General features: G+C 54.1%; 1 protein-coding gene across 2 annotated transcripts in view; it reads right to left on the bottom strand.

The window, feature by feature from the left end:
- The window catches only part of PLXNA2 (plexin A2), a 217,552-nt gene that overhangs the window by 77,802 nt on the left and 123,759 nt on the right, over nt 1-15,991 (bottom strand). For both annotated transcript variants that reach the window (XM_014948566.1, XM_014948565.1), the window contains exons 5-6: nt 6,571-6,671; nt 818-941 (exon numbers count right to left, since the gene is read on the bottom strand). In XM_014948566.1, the coding sequence (XP_014804052.1) occupies nt 818-941; nt 6,571-6,671 (225 nt within the window). The remainder of the gene's footprint in view (nt 1-817; nt 942-6,570; nt 6,672-15,991) is intronic.

Genomic DNA, 15,991 nt, shown 5'->3' with positions numbered 1-15,991 from the left:
CCCCACTGACCCCACAACGGATGGGGATGGCCCCCACAACGGATGGGGACCGTCCCCACTGACACCATCACGGATGGGGAAGGTCCCCACTGACCCCACAATGGATGGGGACCGTCCCCACTCACCCCATCACGGATGGGGACCATCCCCACTGAACCCATCATGGATGGGGATGGTCCCCACTGACCCCACAACGGATGGGGACCATCCCCACTGACCCCATCACAGATGGGAACCATCCCCACTGACCCCATCACATATGGGGAAGGTCCCCACTGACCCCACAACGGATGGGGACCATCCCCACTGACCCCATCATGGATGGGGACGGTCCCCACGGCAAACTGGTGCCTGAAGGGGTGAGTGTCCCCCCCGACAGCCCCACGCCATTCCGACACGGAGAGCTGGCAGGCAGGGGAGGCTTGGGAAGGGGCAGCAGCAAGACCAGCTGCCACGGGGCACTGGGGGGCTCGGGGAGCAGCAGCTGGGATGCTTCAGAGAGCCAGGCCTGAGCACAGCTCACAGATGAGCTTTTTGGGAAACAAAGCCTTTCCTTTCAACAGCTAATGAAACCGGACCAAGAGAAATGTGAGCTGAGGCCCAAGGGGAAGGGGGAATTTGTTTCTGCCACCTTCCCCCCGCCTTCCTCCCCGGCTCAGATGACCCCTTTCCTCACCAGCCCCTGACTTCATGGGAAAACACTTGTGCTGATGGGCAGGGAGAAAAGCTGGAGAACGGAGCGTTGGCTGTGAACCTGAAATATGCTGGAAATGCCTCTCACTCACAGTTCCACACCCCCACCCTGGGCAGCACCTACCGGGAGGCTGTGCTGGGAGACGGAGATGCTGCTGGGCTGGACGGTGATGCTCATGCACTGCCTGATGCTGCCGGCAAATCGGTAGGGCTCGTCGGCTCGCTCGCAGCGGTCCCTCGGGGAGCACCTGCACACACACACACACACACACAGAGCACAGGTCAGAGCCCACCGTGCACCCGGGGAAGGTGTCAAACAGCACCAGGGGGGGAGTGGAACAGGAGGGCAAAGCCTCAGCCAAGGGAAGGGGGAGTTATCGACAGGACCGGGGGCGATGGAAGGCTGGGGAGAACCTGTTTAGAAAGGCCTGCAGTGACAGGACGAGGGGCAATGGCTTTAAGCTGGAGGGGAACAGATTTAGACTGGAGATTAGGAGGGGGTTCTTCACTGTGAGGGTGGTGGAGCACTGGAACAGGTTGCCCAGGGAGGTGGTTGAGGCCCCATCCCTGGAGATATTCAAGGAGAGGCTCGATGAGACCCGGGGCAACCTGGTCTAGTTGGGGGTGTCCCTGCTGACTGCGGGGGGGTCGGACTAGATGGCCTTTGGAGGTCCCTTCCAGCCTGGGCAATTCTATGTTTCTATGATGCTCTGCACTGGGACCAGGTATCAGGCACAGACTCCAGGTTAGGACCTAAGGGCACTGAAAAACACTCTGTGACCAGAGGAAAGACAAACCACAAGTATCTAATTCCCAGCCCTGTCTGCACTGGGACACAATCCAGAGCTGCCAAGTCCCCTGTGCCGGGACGGGCGCCGTGGGTGCGGGGTGACCAGGAGCTCTGCCGCGGCTCAGCCGGGGCCCCTGCAAGCCATAAATCCATGATCTGCACAGAAACTAAACCGTAAAGCAGTAACAGGCAGTACAAGATGATCCTTCCATTCTAATTAAAACAAAACCACATAGTTCATTAATCATCTCCTCCTGGAGCTGAGGAGCGTGGCAGGACCAGGAATGGGGCTTCTGCTGCTTTGCCCGGTTCCACGCCTCAGGCTCCCAGCTCTCTCCCATTCCCACCATCAGGAATGCAAGCCTCCGAGCACACCAAAGTGACCAGGACCTCTCCTCGCATCTCGCGTGCTCCAGGATGGCTCGTTATCCCTGTTTTTCTACTGCAGGTGTCCTTGGAGGGGAGTGAAATGAAGTTCCTTCTGGCAGGCAGAGAAGCGCCCGCCGGGAAACCAAGGAAGAGTGATCAGTGTTTCAAAGCAGCCACCAGAGACTGCAGCACAGCGCTGGCACCCCTCAGGGATCCTCTATTTTATGTCATTTGGGGAAAAAAAAAAAATCTTCTCCTTCCCACACCGCTCCCTGGGCGCGGATGACACATTGGCCTTTTGGTGTTAATGGCCTTAACAAGGTATCAGCCAACTTTATCACTTCTCACTCACCGCCGATCTCGGACCCTCTTTCAAACGGCGGCGCAAAGGTCAGAGGATGGAGATGCTGTCACCAGCCCCACATGCCACCAGCAAGTTCCCTTCTGACAGTTACTCCAGCGTAGACGTTACTCGAATTAACAAGGTGCTGCTGTCAAACTGCTTGTTCTCCTGGTTCCCCGGGGAACGGTCTCAGCCACCAGCAGCAACAACACCTCCTGCCCACGCAGAGGCTGAGTTTGGCCACCACATGGAGCCCTGACCCCCCTGACAGGCACCCACCGACACCAGAGGTGGGACACTGGATTCACATCCCCCCTGGGAGGCCGTTTTTGATGAAGAAAAGCAGATTTTACACGCTCCCCTTCCAAACCACCCGTGTGATGCCCCAACGCTCCCGCTGTCCTCCTCACCCTCTGGGGTTTTTTTCTTCTTTTTTTTTTTGGAGTATAATGGAGCTAAATATGAGTGCTGCCACAGGAAGAATTATTGAGGTTTAAGTGAATCTGTAAGATAGCTTTAAAGTGAGCTCTTGACTGGAGCCTTTATCTCATTGACTCGCTGGAATGGCTCTTTTTTATCATACTATTTATGGCAACAGCCCTAACAGAGATAAATAGGTCTGTAGACAATAACACACTTGCAGAGAGCAGCATATGGAAGTCCTGCAGGTTTCAAATCCCACTGGGCTGAAGAGACTCTTTAACAATCTCCTTGAGGCCTCTGCATGCTCCCGGAGAGCGCTGGCTGTAGACGAGGAGGAGGAGGAGATCCTTCTCCCACACGGAGGGGACGAAGTCGCATGGGGACAAACCCCTGGCCGGGGGGACACAGGGAGGGACGGGCAGCTCTGCCATCATGCTATTGCCCCAGGAACCCTGGGTGAGCAGAGGGCTTCTGCAGGACCAGCACCTTTCCCTTCCTGATGGTTTTTAGCACCTTCTCAAACATCCCGTGTCCAGGGTTCCTCAAAGCCCAGTGCAAACCCCAGTCCAATACAGCCTTAACCCTCTTAAGCCCCCTCAGGCCTCTGAGAGACAGTAATACACACCGGGCACACAAGGAAAGCTGTAGGTAATATTGGATAATCAAAGCTTATCCCAAGACAACTCAGATCCTTTTACTTTTCCTTCATTACTCCTCTCCGGGTGGCAGCACGGAAGGCAGGACACGCTCCCTGATGCCACCTGGATCAGGGCAGTTGTCCACCCATCTGTCTCACATCCCTACTTGTTCAGACATCCAACACATTGCTTAAAATTCTGATTTATTCTTTTTCTGGCTCTCTGATAGCTCAGGACCTGCATTTCCATGTTCTTCAGCTCCAGCAATTGCAAACGTGGCTGCAAAGTGTCCAGAGAGGAGCTGCCTTGGGGTCTGCCCTGTCCTGCTCCTCCACAGGGCACAGCTCCTGCCCAGACATTCCCCGACCAACCTGGTGGGTCTTGGTACCCCCGACCCCCGAGGAGCAAAACCCCCCGATAAGAAGTGGGGAGAAACAGCTGGATTTCAATCCCTGGGTGAGGCTCAGGGCTGGTGCTCCCCATAGCCACGCTCGCCCAGGTGGCCAGATGCTCTCTTGTTCTTTCAAGGATAAAAATGTCTCCTTTTCCACCCCTCATCCTTCTCCCCAGCCCGAGCATCGCACCCTGACCCCCAGCCCTTCCTCCCAGCAGAGCAGCAGCCGGTCCATCTGGCAGGAGGGACACGTAAGAATTAGAGCAGAGAGAGATGACAAATTAAATACAAACACTCCGGCACTTGGGGCCTCCAAACAAATATGACAGAGGCTTCAGGAACAGCAAGATAAACTCAATTATTTACAGCTTAAGACAAAAGCTAAAAAAAAATAATGATCATTGCTCCAAGCAGGCCAGGAAAGTGCAGACGCTCAAAGGGAGGGTTGAGAAATACCACCAGGGAGAAACCCTTGTTGGGAAGAGGTTAATGCTGAAATGTCATGGCCAAAAGGGCAGGGGAAATGACACTTTTCTCTCCTCTTGACATTGAGGGTTTTCTCTCTGCAAAATGAAGATAACAACCTTTACCTGCTTCCCAGGTGGTTTATGAAGATTCAGTTCATTAGCATTAGGACAGCACTCGGTGATGCTTGCAGAGGAGCTGCTGCAGGGGCCTGAGGGGCAACTCCAAACACCCTCACCCACCTCTGAGGTTGCTCCAAGCCCCCTCCAACCTGGCCTTGAACCCCTCCAGGGATGGGGCAGCCACAGCTTCTCTGGGCAACCTGGGCCAGGCTCTCACCACCCGCGCAGCAAAGAAGTTCTTCCTAACAAAAGGCTGCGGTGGCTTTTGTCCCAGCTGCTGGCCTGGGACAGGGGTGGAATGGGACAGGGGTGGAATGGGATGGGGGTGGAATGGGACAGGGGTGGAATGGGACGGGAGACAGCTGCCCCGAGGAAGAGGCAAAGGGGTGGAAATCACCTCCTTCTGACAAAGCTGCTGTGACAGTGAAGAATTTCGGACACAACAGCACATATGGTGGCTTAGCGGTAGGGCTGGATGGACTCATCTGAAAGGAAAAAAGCTACAAATATAAGAAAGATGCCCAGGGTGCCTGTGCCCCACGTGTCCGTGCTGCTGGTGGGGGCTGCTCTGCTGCTGCCCCCAACCCCTGCCTGCGTGGAGCCTGCGGGATGCTCAGGGATGCTCAGGGATACTCAGGGATGCTCCGGGCTGGTGGCTCCAATGGTTCTCCTGCATCTCTCCAGGGCTGACAACGACTCCCCACAAACCGAGCAAGTCGGGGGGAGCCACTCTGCACCCCGAAGCCCCACAGGTGCCGAATCCAGGCCGGATCTGCGGAGGAGCCTGTCGCCCCCGGCTCCTTCTCCGGCACCTGCTCCTCGGGCTCGTGGCCAAGCTCCGCCGCGGGTCCCCGCACTCTGCCTCCGCCCCGACTGCCCTGCATTTAACGGGGCTGCTCTGCAAGCTGGCACACAGCCCCAGGGATTTCTATTCCTCTCCTCCGGGCTCTCCCCTCCTCCTCCGATCCGCCTCTGCCCGGTGGTCCCCCTTCCGCCTTAGGAAGTGATGGTTATTATGGCAGGGGAGAGAAAGGAAGGGCACAGACACCTCCTGAATGCAGAGAGTGTTTCCTGGAGCTCCCCTGAATTCAAAAAAAAAAAACCACAAACCCACCCCAATCCTTATCCCTTTGTGCCTGGTGATGTGTGTGAGGGGCTGCCAGCTCCAGCCCTGCTGCCGGCTCTGCGCACCGGGGACAAGGGGACACCTGGGGACACACACAAGGGGACACACAGCCCCTGACCTTGCCACGTCGAATTTAAATATCTCTTCCCTGTACATTTAACAGGGTCTGGTGCTCTGCTCCGCTCCGTTCCAGTGCTGTAACCTCTCTGAAAGCACAAGTCCCACTCATATCATCAAGTCGGCTATTGCCTTTAAAAATGTCCCGTTAATTGGGAGGGACTCGAGGCTTGGGCAAGCAGGAGTGTGCAAAACACTGAATTTCACTGATTTCACTGAATCTCACTGAATTTTTAGAGTTGGAAGGGACCATAGAGATCATCTAGTCCAACTCCCCTGCTGAAGCAGGACCACCCAGAGCTTGTCAGAGCATGTTACTCAGGAGCATCCAGGCAGGGCTTGAAAATCTCCAAAGAAGGGGACTCCACACCCTCCCTGGGCAGCCTGTTCCAGGGCTCCTCGTTCCCACTGCTTTAAATTCTCCTTTCCCATCATGTCCACGGCACTCTCTCCACATGATGGGCAACCCATGCTCCTAAAACAGGAATTTGCTTTTCTTTACATCTTCACAGGAGCGCAGTGATTCCCAACGGCATCCGTGCTGCAATGCAGCGAACGATGCAGCGAACATCCAGGGAAGGGAAGAATGGATTTAAGGAACTTCAACCTCATTCGTTTTTGTAAAGATTACCAAAAAAAAATCTGCTTTTACCATCACCACCAAACAAAATGGCCAAAAGCTGGACTTACATGTGGTGGAGGGTGCACCAGCCGCAGTGGGGGTCTCCGGAGCTCAGGCACTCCCCGCAGGTGGTGTACTGCTCGCAGGACTCCACAGGCACCCGGGTCACCTATGGAAGAAGCAAACACAAGGGCTCAGAGCTCCTCACCCCACGGAGGGGAGAGGAACGAGAGCAGCTCCAGGTCCCGCTTCGCCAGTTTGATGCAAGTAACACAACAGCGATTCACAAATGGGTTTGTTTCAACATCCCAGCAGAAGTCAGCCAAGGAGAGGAAATTCTGGGGACCGAGCCATGAAGTCGAGAATGGATTTAAGGAACTTCAACCTCATTCGTTTTTGTAAAGATTACCAAAAAAAAATCTGCTTTTACCATCACCACCAAACAAAATGGCCAAAAGCTGGACTTACATGTGGTGGAGGGTGCACCAGCCGCAGTGGGGGTCTCCGGAGCTCAGGCACTCCCCGCAGGTGGTGTACTGCTCGCAGGACTCCACAGGCACCCGGGTCACCTATGGAAGAAGCAAACACAAGGGCTCAGAGCTCCTCACCCCACGGAGGGGAGAGGAACGAGAGCAGCTCCAGGTCCCGCTTCGCCAGTTTGATGCAAGTAACACAACAGCGATTCACAAATGGGTTTGTTTCAACATCCCAGCAGAAGTCAGCCAAGGAGAGGAAATTCTGGGGACCGAGCCATGAAGTCGCTCCATCCCTCGGGCCAGTGGAGCTGCAGCTTGGAGCCCAGCTGGCCCCCGGGGCCAGGGACCCTCCGGACCCCCCCAGAGATGCTCCAGGATGAAACCTGCATCCTCTCCTCCCTGATGCCCAGTTTGCTATCTTACACTCACCACGGGGGGAAGCTGGCAGGGGATGAAATTCATTGGGATTCTTCAGGTTAGCAGCTTATTTAGCCTCCGTGGATATTTCACTGCTTGCTCCTGCCTTGAGCCCCACCAGCACCAATGAGGACTTGGCCACCCCAAACATGTCCCCCTTGGATATTTCACTGCTTGCTCCTGCCTTGAGTCCCACCAGCACCAGCGAGGACTTGGCCGCCCCAGACATGTCCCTCGGGGGCTGCCCACCTCTTCCAGGCCAGAGATGCCAGAGCAGATGAGAGGGAAGCACCCAGGGGAACCCTAATCCAAATCAGTGCTGCAGCCCCCTGCCCTCGCTCCAATCACCCACCCCAAAGGTCCCTGCACAACGCCGAGGTGCCGCACGGTCCTGACCAGTTTATCTGCCCTGAAAACCCCAACGGCTCCAAAATGACACCAAGCTTTAACCATGGGTCATTCTGACAAAGAAATTCCACTTTAACCTTTCCGACCCATCCCGTGCCACCTCCAGCGGGCACAGGGTGTTCCCATCACCCGTCCCGATGCTGTGGCGTGGTGCTCCTGCACTGACCCTGCATTTACATTTCTATGATTAAATACTGTAAATCATTCGCTGGAGCGGGTCCAGAGAAGGGCAACAAAGCTGGTGAGGGGTCTGGAGCACAAGTCTTATGAGGAGAGGCTGAGGGAGCTGGGGGTGTTCAGCCTGGAGAAGAGGAGGCTGAGGGGAGACCTTCTCGCTCTCTCCAACTCCCTGAAAGGAGGGGGTAGAGAGGGGGGGGGCGGTCTCTTCTCCCAAGTCACAGGCGACAGGACCAGAGGAAATGGCCTCAAGTTGCACCAGGGGAGGTTCAGGCTGGATATTAGGAAATTTTTTTTCACCAAAAGGGTTCTCAGCCATTGGAATGGGCTGCCCAGGGAGGGGGTTGAGGCCCCATCCCTGGAGGTGTTCAAAAGACGGGTTGATGTAGTGCTGGGAGGTATGGTTTAGTGATGGTGATGCTTCTTCTTTGTTGTGCGGGTGTCTATTTTTGTCAAAATTAGGTTGACGGTTGGGTAAGATGATCTTTAAGGTCCCTTCCAACCTAGAAGACTGATTCTGTGATTCTTGCATGTCCAACACACGGTCACCCCGCAGCTCCGGCCGCTCTCCCCGGGCCCCGGCAGCGATGCCTTTGCCTGCAACTGCCTGAAAATCCCCACAACAACTGCAGCATCACACTCGCTCCGTCCGTCAAAACAGCGCCCGGCTCCCAGCAGCTGGGGTGGGGGGTGAAAGGCGCAGTGTCTCGCCCAACAAGGGCCACTTTCACGCCAAGTGCTGTTGACACAGTGAGAACCCAGTTCCTCTCCAAACACCGCACCAATAGGGCTGCGATTCTTCTTGTTTCCTCGGCCCTACTCGACAGCTTTTCCTCCCCCCCCAAAACAAAGAACCGGGCAGGCTGGAAACATTCTCTGGGCTTTTAGGTGTTTTTAAACTCTTCTCTGCCAGCCCAGTTATCCTTAAGAGACCAAAGATCGTGCGTGAACCACTGCGCTGGGGAGAGGTGAGAAGACAAGGAACACCAGTGTCTGTAGGTGGAAGGAAAACCAACACAGATTGGGGGACAGTGGATTCCAAGTCCAAGAACCCCCCCGTGTACCCTTCAGCCACCAACTGCCATCAAGGAACAGAAAAAAGAGAAGGTGGAGGGAAAGAGAGCAGGGAAGGAATGGGTGCTGTCATCATAGAATCATAGAATTGCCCAGGCCAGAAGGGACCTCCAAAGGCCATCTAGTCCGACCCCCCCGCAGTCAGCAGGGACACCCCCAACTAGACCAGGTTGCCCAGGGCCTCGTCCAGCCTCTCCTTGAATATCTCCAGGGAAGGGGCCTCAACCACCTCCCTGGGCAACCTGTTCCAGTGCTCCACCACCCTCACAGTGAAGAACCCTCTCCTCATCTCCAGTCTAAATCTGTTCCCCTCCAGCTTGAAGCCATTGCCCCTCGTCCTGTCACTGCAGGCCTTTCTAAACAGGTTCTCCCCAGCCTTCCTGTAGGCTCCCTTCAGGTACTGGAAGGCTGCTATTAGGTCTCCCCGGAGCCTCCTCTTCTTCAGGCCTCCTCTTCATCAGGCTCAGGAACCCCAAATTGTGGCTGCTGCTGGGTCCCATCTACCTGGCCTTGCTCTGATGGCCACAGGCACTCATGGCATCCCCATCCCCACATCCCCATCCTGTTATCTCTATCCCTGCATCCTCATCCCTGTATTTCCATCCCCACGTTCTCACCCTGGCATCCACATCCCAGTGGGCACCAGCACCTCGCAGTGATGCACGACCAACGTGACTCCCATCTGTCACAGCCTGGTCTATTTGCTCTCTCATCCTCCCCAGCCCCCAGGGCAGCTCTGTGCGCAGCAGGATGGTTTATTTGGAAAGGGCTTTGGTTTTCAGTATTTAGTTTTTAAATGCAAATAATTCTCTTTGTTTACATTAGGGAAGATAGGTCAGAGGAATGCTCCTGGCTCTTGGAGCAAACAGCTGAGAAGGTCTATCAGCACGTCAGGAGTGGATTCCCCACCCCAGACTAAGCCCCGAGAAAGCTGTTGCCTGAGCTGATGATGAACTTATCGGCGGAACAGGACCATGAGGTCCTGGGGATCCTGGAGAGCAGAGCTCCAGGCTCAGCCCCATCCCAGAGAGCAGAGCTCCAGGCTCGGCCCCATCCCGAATGCTGGCAGACCCCGCAGCGAAGCCTCAGCTTTCAAAAGCTGATGCCATTACTTTGGATGCCTTGAGATTTCTACCCCAGCTACCAGAAACAGGAGGCAGGAGGTCCCAAAGCCATGTAGGAATTCTCCAAACCCTGCACCTCCTCACTGCTCCCCTGCGGAGCCACAGACCCCTGCGAGGCCACCCCTCTGTGAAACAGCCAGCGTGTCATTTCGGGGACAAGAAAAGGTGACGGATGCTCCACATTGGTGTAGTCACAGGGAATGCAAAGTGACAAAGCAGTTCAGCAGAGCTGAGGAACATCTGCATCAAGGACAACAGCCAAGAAACCAACACTCCTGGGGAATCTCCCTGCTCCCGAGGGCAGAGCCCTCCAGCTCCTGCCTGATTGCTACCTCTCTTCCTTCTGTCCATGCCGACACTCTGCTGCTGAGGTTTTCAGTGCCCTATTTATGGCCCTGCTTCTCAATAATTAAACGATAAAGTCTCATTACTACTCTCCTCGACTGCCTGACCCATAACATCAGCGAAAAAGAAAAAAATATATATAAAAAAATCAATACAGACTCTCCAAAACACACGAACTCTAACTCCGCCAGCCCCCAGAGAAAATAAAATAAGTGCGAGAAACCAGTTGCAAATAAACAAATGCATAAAATAAGCAAACAAAGCAAATTTTCCATAGCTGACGCCTGCTTCCAGCCCCAGGCTCTGACCTCGCTGGCCAGAGAGCCCCCGGGGCGTCCCACCGCCACGGCACGCTGCCTGCCGACCCCGCGGGGGGCCGCAGTTCAAACAGAAAATCTATTTTTAATGACTTTGGGGAGTGTAGTAGAGATGCCAACCAGTTCAATGTAATTAAAGCTATCTATCACTCAGCGAGCAGGAGCCCAAAGTTGATGAACTTTCCAATGAGATTTTATTCTTCCCTTCATTCATGAAAAAACACCCCGCTTTGTGCTGCTGCAGGAGACATGAAGAAGTGTGGGAAGGAGCAAGGAGGACTCATCAGTCCCAGCTGTTAACGTGTCAGGGTGACAGAGCTGGGGAAAATAAAGTCAAGCTTTCTCAGATGCTTGTAAAAAGTTTGACAGACTCTTCTTCCCGCTGTGTCTCCTCCCTGCGCCTTCACGCAGAACCCTTCAAATCTGGGGTCCTCCTGTGCCATCGTCTCTGCCACAGGAAAAACCAGTGTGCAGGGCTCCAGAGCACTTGTTGCTCTGGGGAGCAAGAGCTGTGGGTCCCATCCACCCCACGCTGTATGAGAAGTCCCACCTGGAAATGACTTATTGACTCGAGCAGAGCCTGAGGAGATCCTGGACACACCACGGCTGATGCAGTGGGTGGGATGCAGCTGGGGCATCACGTAGGGCAGCAGCCAGGACACAGGGAAGAAAGCAAAGGGGGAGTGTTCCAACTGAAAAGTGTTGAACAGCATCCCTGAGGTGCTGCTGGTCCCTCAAGGCAGGAGGTACCTGCTCCAGACGTTAATCCCTGTACCAGATGAAGGAACGCACCCAGGCAAGGAGAGGATGAGGGGGAGTTCTCCTGACAGGTACAGCAGCTACGAGAGGCTCCTTCTCCCACACTGCTCAGCAGAGAAAGGATTATCAGAGCTACCGAAGGGCTGTCAGAACCAAATCAACGCCTGTAACTTTTGGCAGAAAAGCAGCGAGTGGGAGAGGACACAGAGACAATGTTTCCATGGCTACAAAGGGATTATTTAATTACAGCGCTGCAGATGCATACAGAGAAAGTCCCTTAAACTCTGATCCAAGCAACCTTTTCAATGAGTTTGGCTTTACTGCTATAAGAACCTCATTAGCATCTTATGAGGCCAAGCTGTGTTGGAGCACAGGAGGCAGGAGAGCTTTCCTAGAGAGGAACCAGCCCTTCTCCAACCGGACCTGTCTCCTGGGTACAGCACCAGGCTCCTCGGGGAGGGGAGGAAAGTAAGGGCAGCCTCCTCTGGGAAGCAAGAGACAATGAAAAAAGCCAGCAAATGGCCCAGAGAAAAGCTTAATCAAGCTGTAAAACCGTCCTCAAGCCAGAGTTTCCTCCATCCAACCCAGCAGCAGCCGGCAGGACCCAGGCTGGGAGCAGGCTCATGTTCTGGCACACAGGCTCCTGCAGACAAATGCTTCCCCGTGGTTTACCAGGACTCCAGTTAATTGTGGCATCAGGATGAAACATCTGAGCGAGATCTGTTGGAATAGCAAAGTGCCAGGCAGAGAGGCCATCCCCGCTCCCAGGAGCAGCAGAGTCTCATGTAAACCTGGAGGAGAAGAAACGGGTTTTCACCTCCAACAGGGGCCACCCGTGACCATCCACCGAACGCTGGGTCTGTTCAACCCTGCAGCTCCCACACAGGAGTAAAAACACTGGCTGATGTATTTGTGCAGGCTTCTGGAATCAGCAAATGCAGGAGAATTTATGGATGGAATAATGAGGTCGAAGCTGCCCATGGTGCTGGCTGGGGAGCCTGGGGACCACAGCATCCCCAGCAAAGCATCCCTCTCCCTGGGGTCCCTTCTCCCACAGAACTGACCACAGCACCCCTCCTTGACAAGAAAAGGGGGTAGGGTGATAAATGGGTAGAGGCACCAGTAACAGGGAATGAGATGCTAAAGGTCCCCACCGCAAGACCCAGGTTATGCTGAGATACATCCACGCGTTTCCTCCCCTGGCAAAGCACCACGCCTCAGGGGAGCTGCACTTTTGTTCTTGATGGCAAAAAAAAAAGTTCAAATAAGTTTCTGGTGATCAGGCTCCTTCCAGATGAGCTGCAGAGCGCTGCCACCGAGCTGCTCTGTCCAGGTGGGACATCCTCTGTGGCCACGCCGTGTGCTGGAGGCCCCGGCCAAAGTATCACAGCCCTGGGAGGTTGCTCAGGGCTCATTCAGGATTTCAGGACGAGGGGCTGATATGCCCGGAGTGGCCACGTGGCACATCAGAGCATCCCTGCCAGGGGACATCACTGCTGCCATCAGAAGTGGCTTCTTGAAGCGCTGGCACCATCTTCTGAGGACGGTCACACTGCTCAGTGAGGCCACCCTGCCACTGCCACCCGGCCAATGAGCACTGATTAGTCCAAGGCCTCAGGGGAACTAATTAATCAGGATAAAAGGGGAGCAGCTTTCCAAAATTTCTGGGCTCAGGTGGGGATCAATCCAACGCAGTAAACTTTCATCTGGCATCAGTTCACGGCCCCTGCGTTCAGCTCTTTGCCTTCCTGCCACGGACCCCTCAGCGCGCTCCCCGCAGTCATTTCAAAGTTTTAACAGAAGCTCAGAAAATTAATTAAGGTGAATAATTATAAAGCGCACGCTTCTTTCCCCTCTCTATTTTGCAAGGAAGTGGCAAAAAATAGAATTCTGAATAATTTTGGAGTTATAACCAATGTAATTAGGTGTTCAACGAACACTTACAATTGGGCTGTGCTTATTAAAATTACTGTTTTAGTCAGAGCATTGCCAGAGAGTCATTAACGGCACAATGCTTCGATTCCCCGGGATTCTAATTAGACTTGGACGCCTCGCGGCGCCAGGGATGCCCGGCTCTGGCTCGGCACTACAGGTGATGCCTGGCATCACCACAGGGACCCCACCAAGGCTTTCCTGGTCCTTTGCAGCCTGAAGATGTGGGGTGGAGGTGGGAGAAGGGACAGAGCCCCCAGCATCAAGTGGTGGGAAGAAGATGCTCTGAGACACGGAACGCCCCGGTCACCGCTCTGACTCGGTGTTTATTTCTGCTGGCAGCAATTGTGGTGGATGGTGCAGGCAGGGCCACGTCGGGCTCTGGTTCTTTCTTCTCAGAGAGAGGATCTCAGTTCACTTCACAGAAACCCCTTTATTCTTCTGTGCTCTGCTCTGCAGGGCTTTAGGCAGAAAAGGCCAGGTTTCTGTCAACTCTGTCCACAGAGCGTGCAAGCTCGGGCAGCAAAGAGCGACGTCGGCTGCAGGGCTGGGGCTGGGGCTGGCAGAAGGTGCCCAGCTGGGAATAAAACCTCCCCTCCTGCTGTCCCTCCAGCCCCATAACCTTTGGGGTGTCTGTCCCCGGGCAGCAGCACCAGTATGACACGGCGCTGGTGGGTACCACCACACTGATGGACACCCCCCCTCCTCAATACCAGAGGCTGCGCTGCTCAGAGATGTGCTGGGGGGTAACACTTCAGTGATAACAACTGGAAGCGGGGGACACCTTGGAGAATATGGTAACGCCTGTCTGGAAACACCCCCAGCACTTCCAAACAAGGGCCCAGCTCCAAGCAGCTCCTTAGACCGGTTGGGAAATGATGGAGGCTTCAAAGGAGGTGTCAATGCACTCCCTGTGTCAGGGAAAGGAGCTCCGTGCTCTGAAACGCAGACATCCAGATCTGTTATGAAAGACCTAAATCTCAGTGGTGTGTATCACAGGAAAGCTCAGTGCCTGCTGCTTGCAATTGCCTTCAGCCGTCTGTTTTTCCTCTCTCCCCATAAAAACCACATGCCAGACAGCAGAGGCCCCTTCCCCCAAGCTGCTAGCCTAGAACTCATGAATTCAGTTAAGTTGTTAAAAAGGATTGTGGCAGGCTAAGATAAAACAGAGGAGTTTAAAATGACAAACAGACTCCTAAATGGGATTAGAGTCTTAATGAAAACAGTAATGAATGAATGAGGCAACCAAATATTACCCATTAATATTAGACAGATAGATTAGATCCCTAGGCACTGCATTTAAAACCGACGTGAAATTACTTCAATTACTCTGCATTGATAAATAACAAGGCCGTATTTACTGTTAAAACACATATCCTCTGCCCTCCCCCAACGCTTGCTTTGGCTTCTGCTTCCCAGGAGGGAGAGCAGACCATTGAGAGGCTGAAAAAATGCAGCTGGCTGGAAGCTTCCTCCGTCCCCTCCTCTCTGCAGGAGACCCCGGGAGAGCCAGCATCCACCACACACATCTTCCAGGGCACCTGCTGCAGAGGACCAGTCCTATTAGTCTCAATTACCCCCATCAACGCCGCTATTTCAGCCCTTGCACTTCTGTGCAGGAGCCAAAGCAATCACTGCCCATTCACTTCCAACCTGATGCTCACAGCATCCTTCCGCCTCCGAAATTCACTCCACCTTCCCTTGCCGGTGGACACAGCTGCTCCGTGTCCTCCTTCCCCACATGGGGAAGGCAAGATTAACCTGATCAGAGGCCTCTTCTAATGAAGAGATCATAGATGGATAATTCCTGGGTGCTTGGTGGCATTTACATGCTAATGATGAAAAGCACTCTGGTAAAGGTAATGTCAACAAGAGTTCCCTGGTCCTTGCATCCCAGCCTCCAGCCCAACCATCTGTTCTCTGGGTTCAGGAAAGCCCTGGAGAGCAGGTTGCTGCTAGAAAAGCTGCAAAACATCCTTTCCAGCTCTTCTGCCTCGGCTCGTGAACCTGCAAGCCTGGATGAAGCCTTCCCTATGTGACCAGGGATGAAGGTCAGAGCTGGGTGGTCAGCCCGGCTGGGAGGACAAACAGAGCACGACCGCTCTGTTTTAAATATCTTTGAAAAAAAAAAAAAACCAACCAAAAACAACCCCCAAAACTGATTCAGCCTCATAACATCAGTAAATAAGAAAATCAGAAAATGTCTCGGAGCTACAAGAGGAGCAGGGGGCAGAGCGTGCAGAGCTGATGGCCAGCAGCACAGCCAAGCACAGACCCTCAGCCCAAGCCCCAGGTCCTCAACGCAGTCATGGGACACGTCATCTAGTGTTTTCTTAGCCAGCGGGGTGGGAAAACCCCCCTGCTCCCCCCCGGGCTGGGCTGCAATCCCCTGGGGAACGGCTCCACCGCGGTGACTCCAGCTGAAATGACTCCAGTGACTCCAGGCTGAGCCTGGAGGATTCATGAAGTGTGGGAATGGGGGGCAGGAGGGCTGAGGGGGGGTGTGTACCAGCCAGATATAAATTAACTTTCCAGGAGGGCGACAAACCCCACTCTTTGTGCTTTCCCACCCTGAACCGAGCGGTGAAGCAGGGAAGTGAAGAGGGAGGAATGTGCAGAGCTCTTCCCACAGCTCAGGGGACGGCTGACCTTTCCAATCCTCTACCTGTATAAATCTTACTTAATGAAATAATAAAAAAAAAAAAAAGAATAAATGAAGGTTAAATCATTCCCTGCAGCTGATTTACACTGAAAACAAAGTCTGTTCAGACAGCGGTTGGTTTACACAACAGGCCCTTAACATTCCTTTCCTAACTACTAGGGTGACTCCTGACCAGTTAACCACAAAATGAGTGGTAGG

The sequence above is a fragment of the Calidris pugnax genome, unplaced genomic scaffold (genome assembly GCF_001431845.1).
Source record: "Calidris pugnax isolate Ruff unplaced genomic scaffold, ASM143184v1 scaffold91, whole genome shotgun sequence".
Classification (NCBI taxonomy): Eukaryota; Metazoa; Chordata; class Aves; order Charadriiformes; family Scolopacidae; genus Calidris; species Calidris pugnax.
The sequence above is the reverse complement of the archived record's forward strand: the minus strand, read 5'-3'. Positions and strand labels throughout refer to the sequence as shown.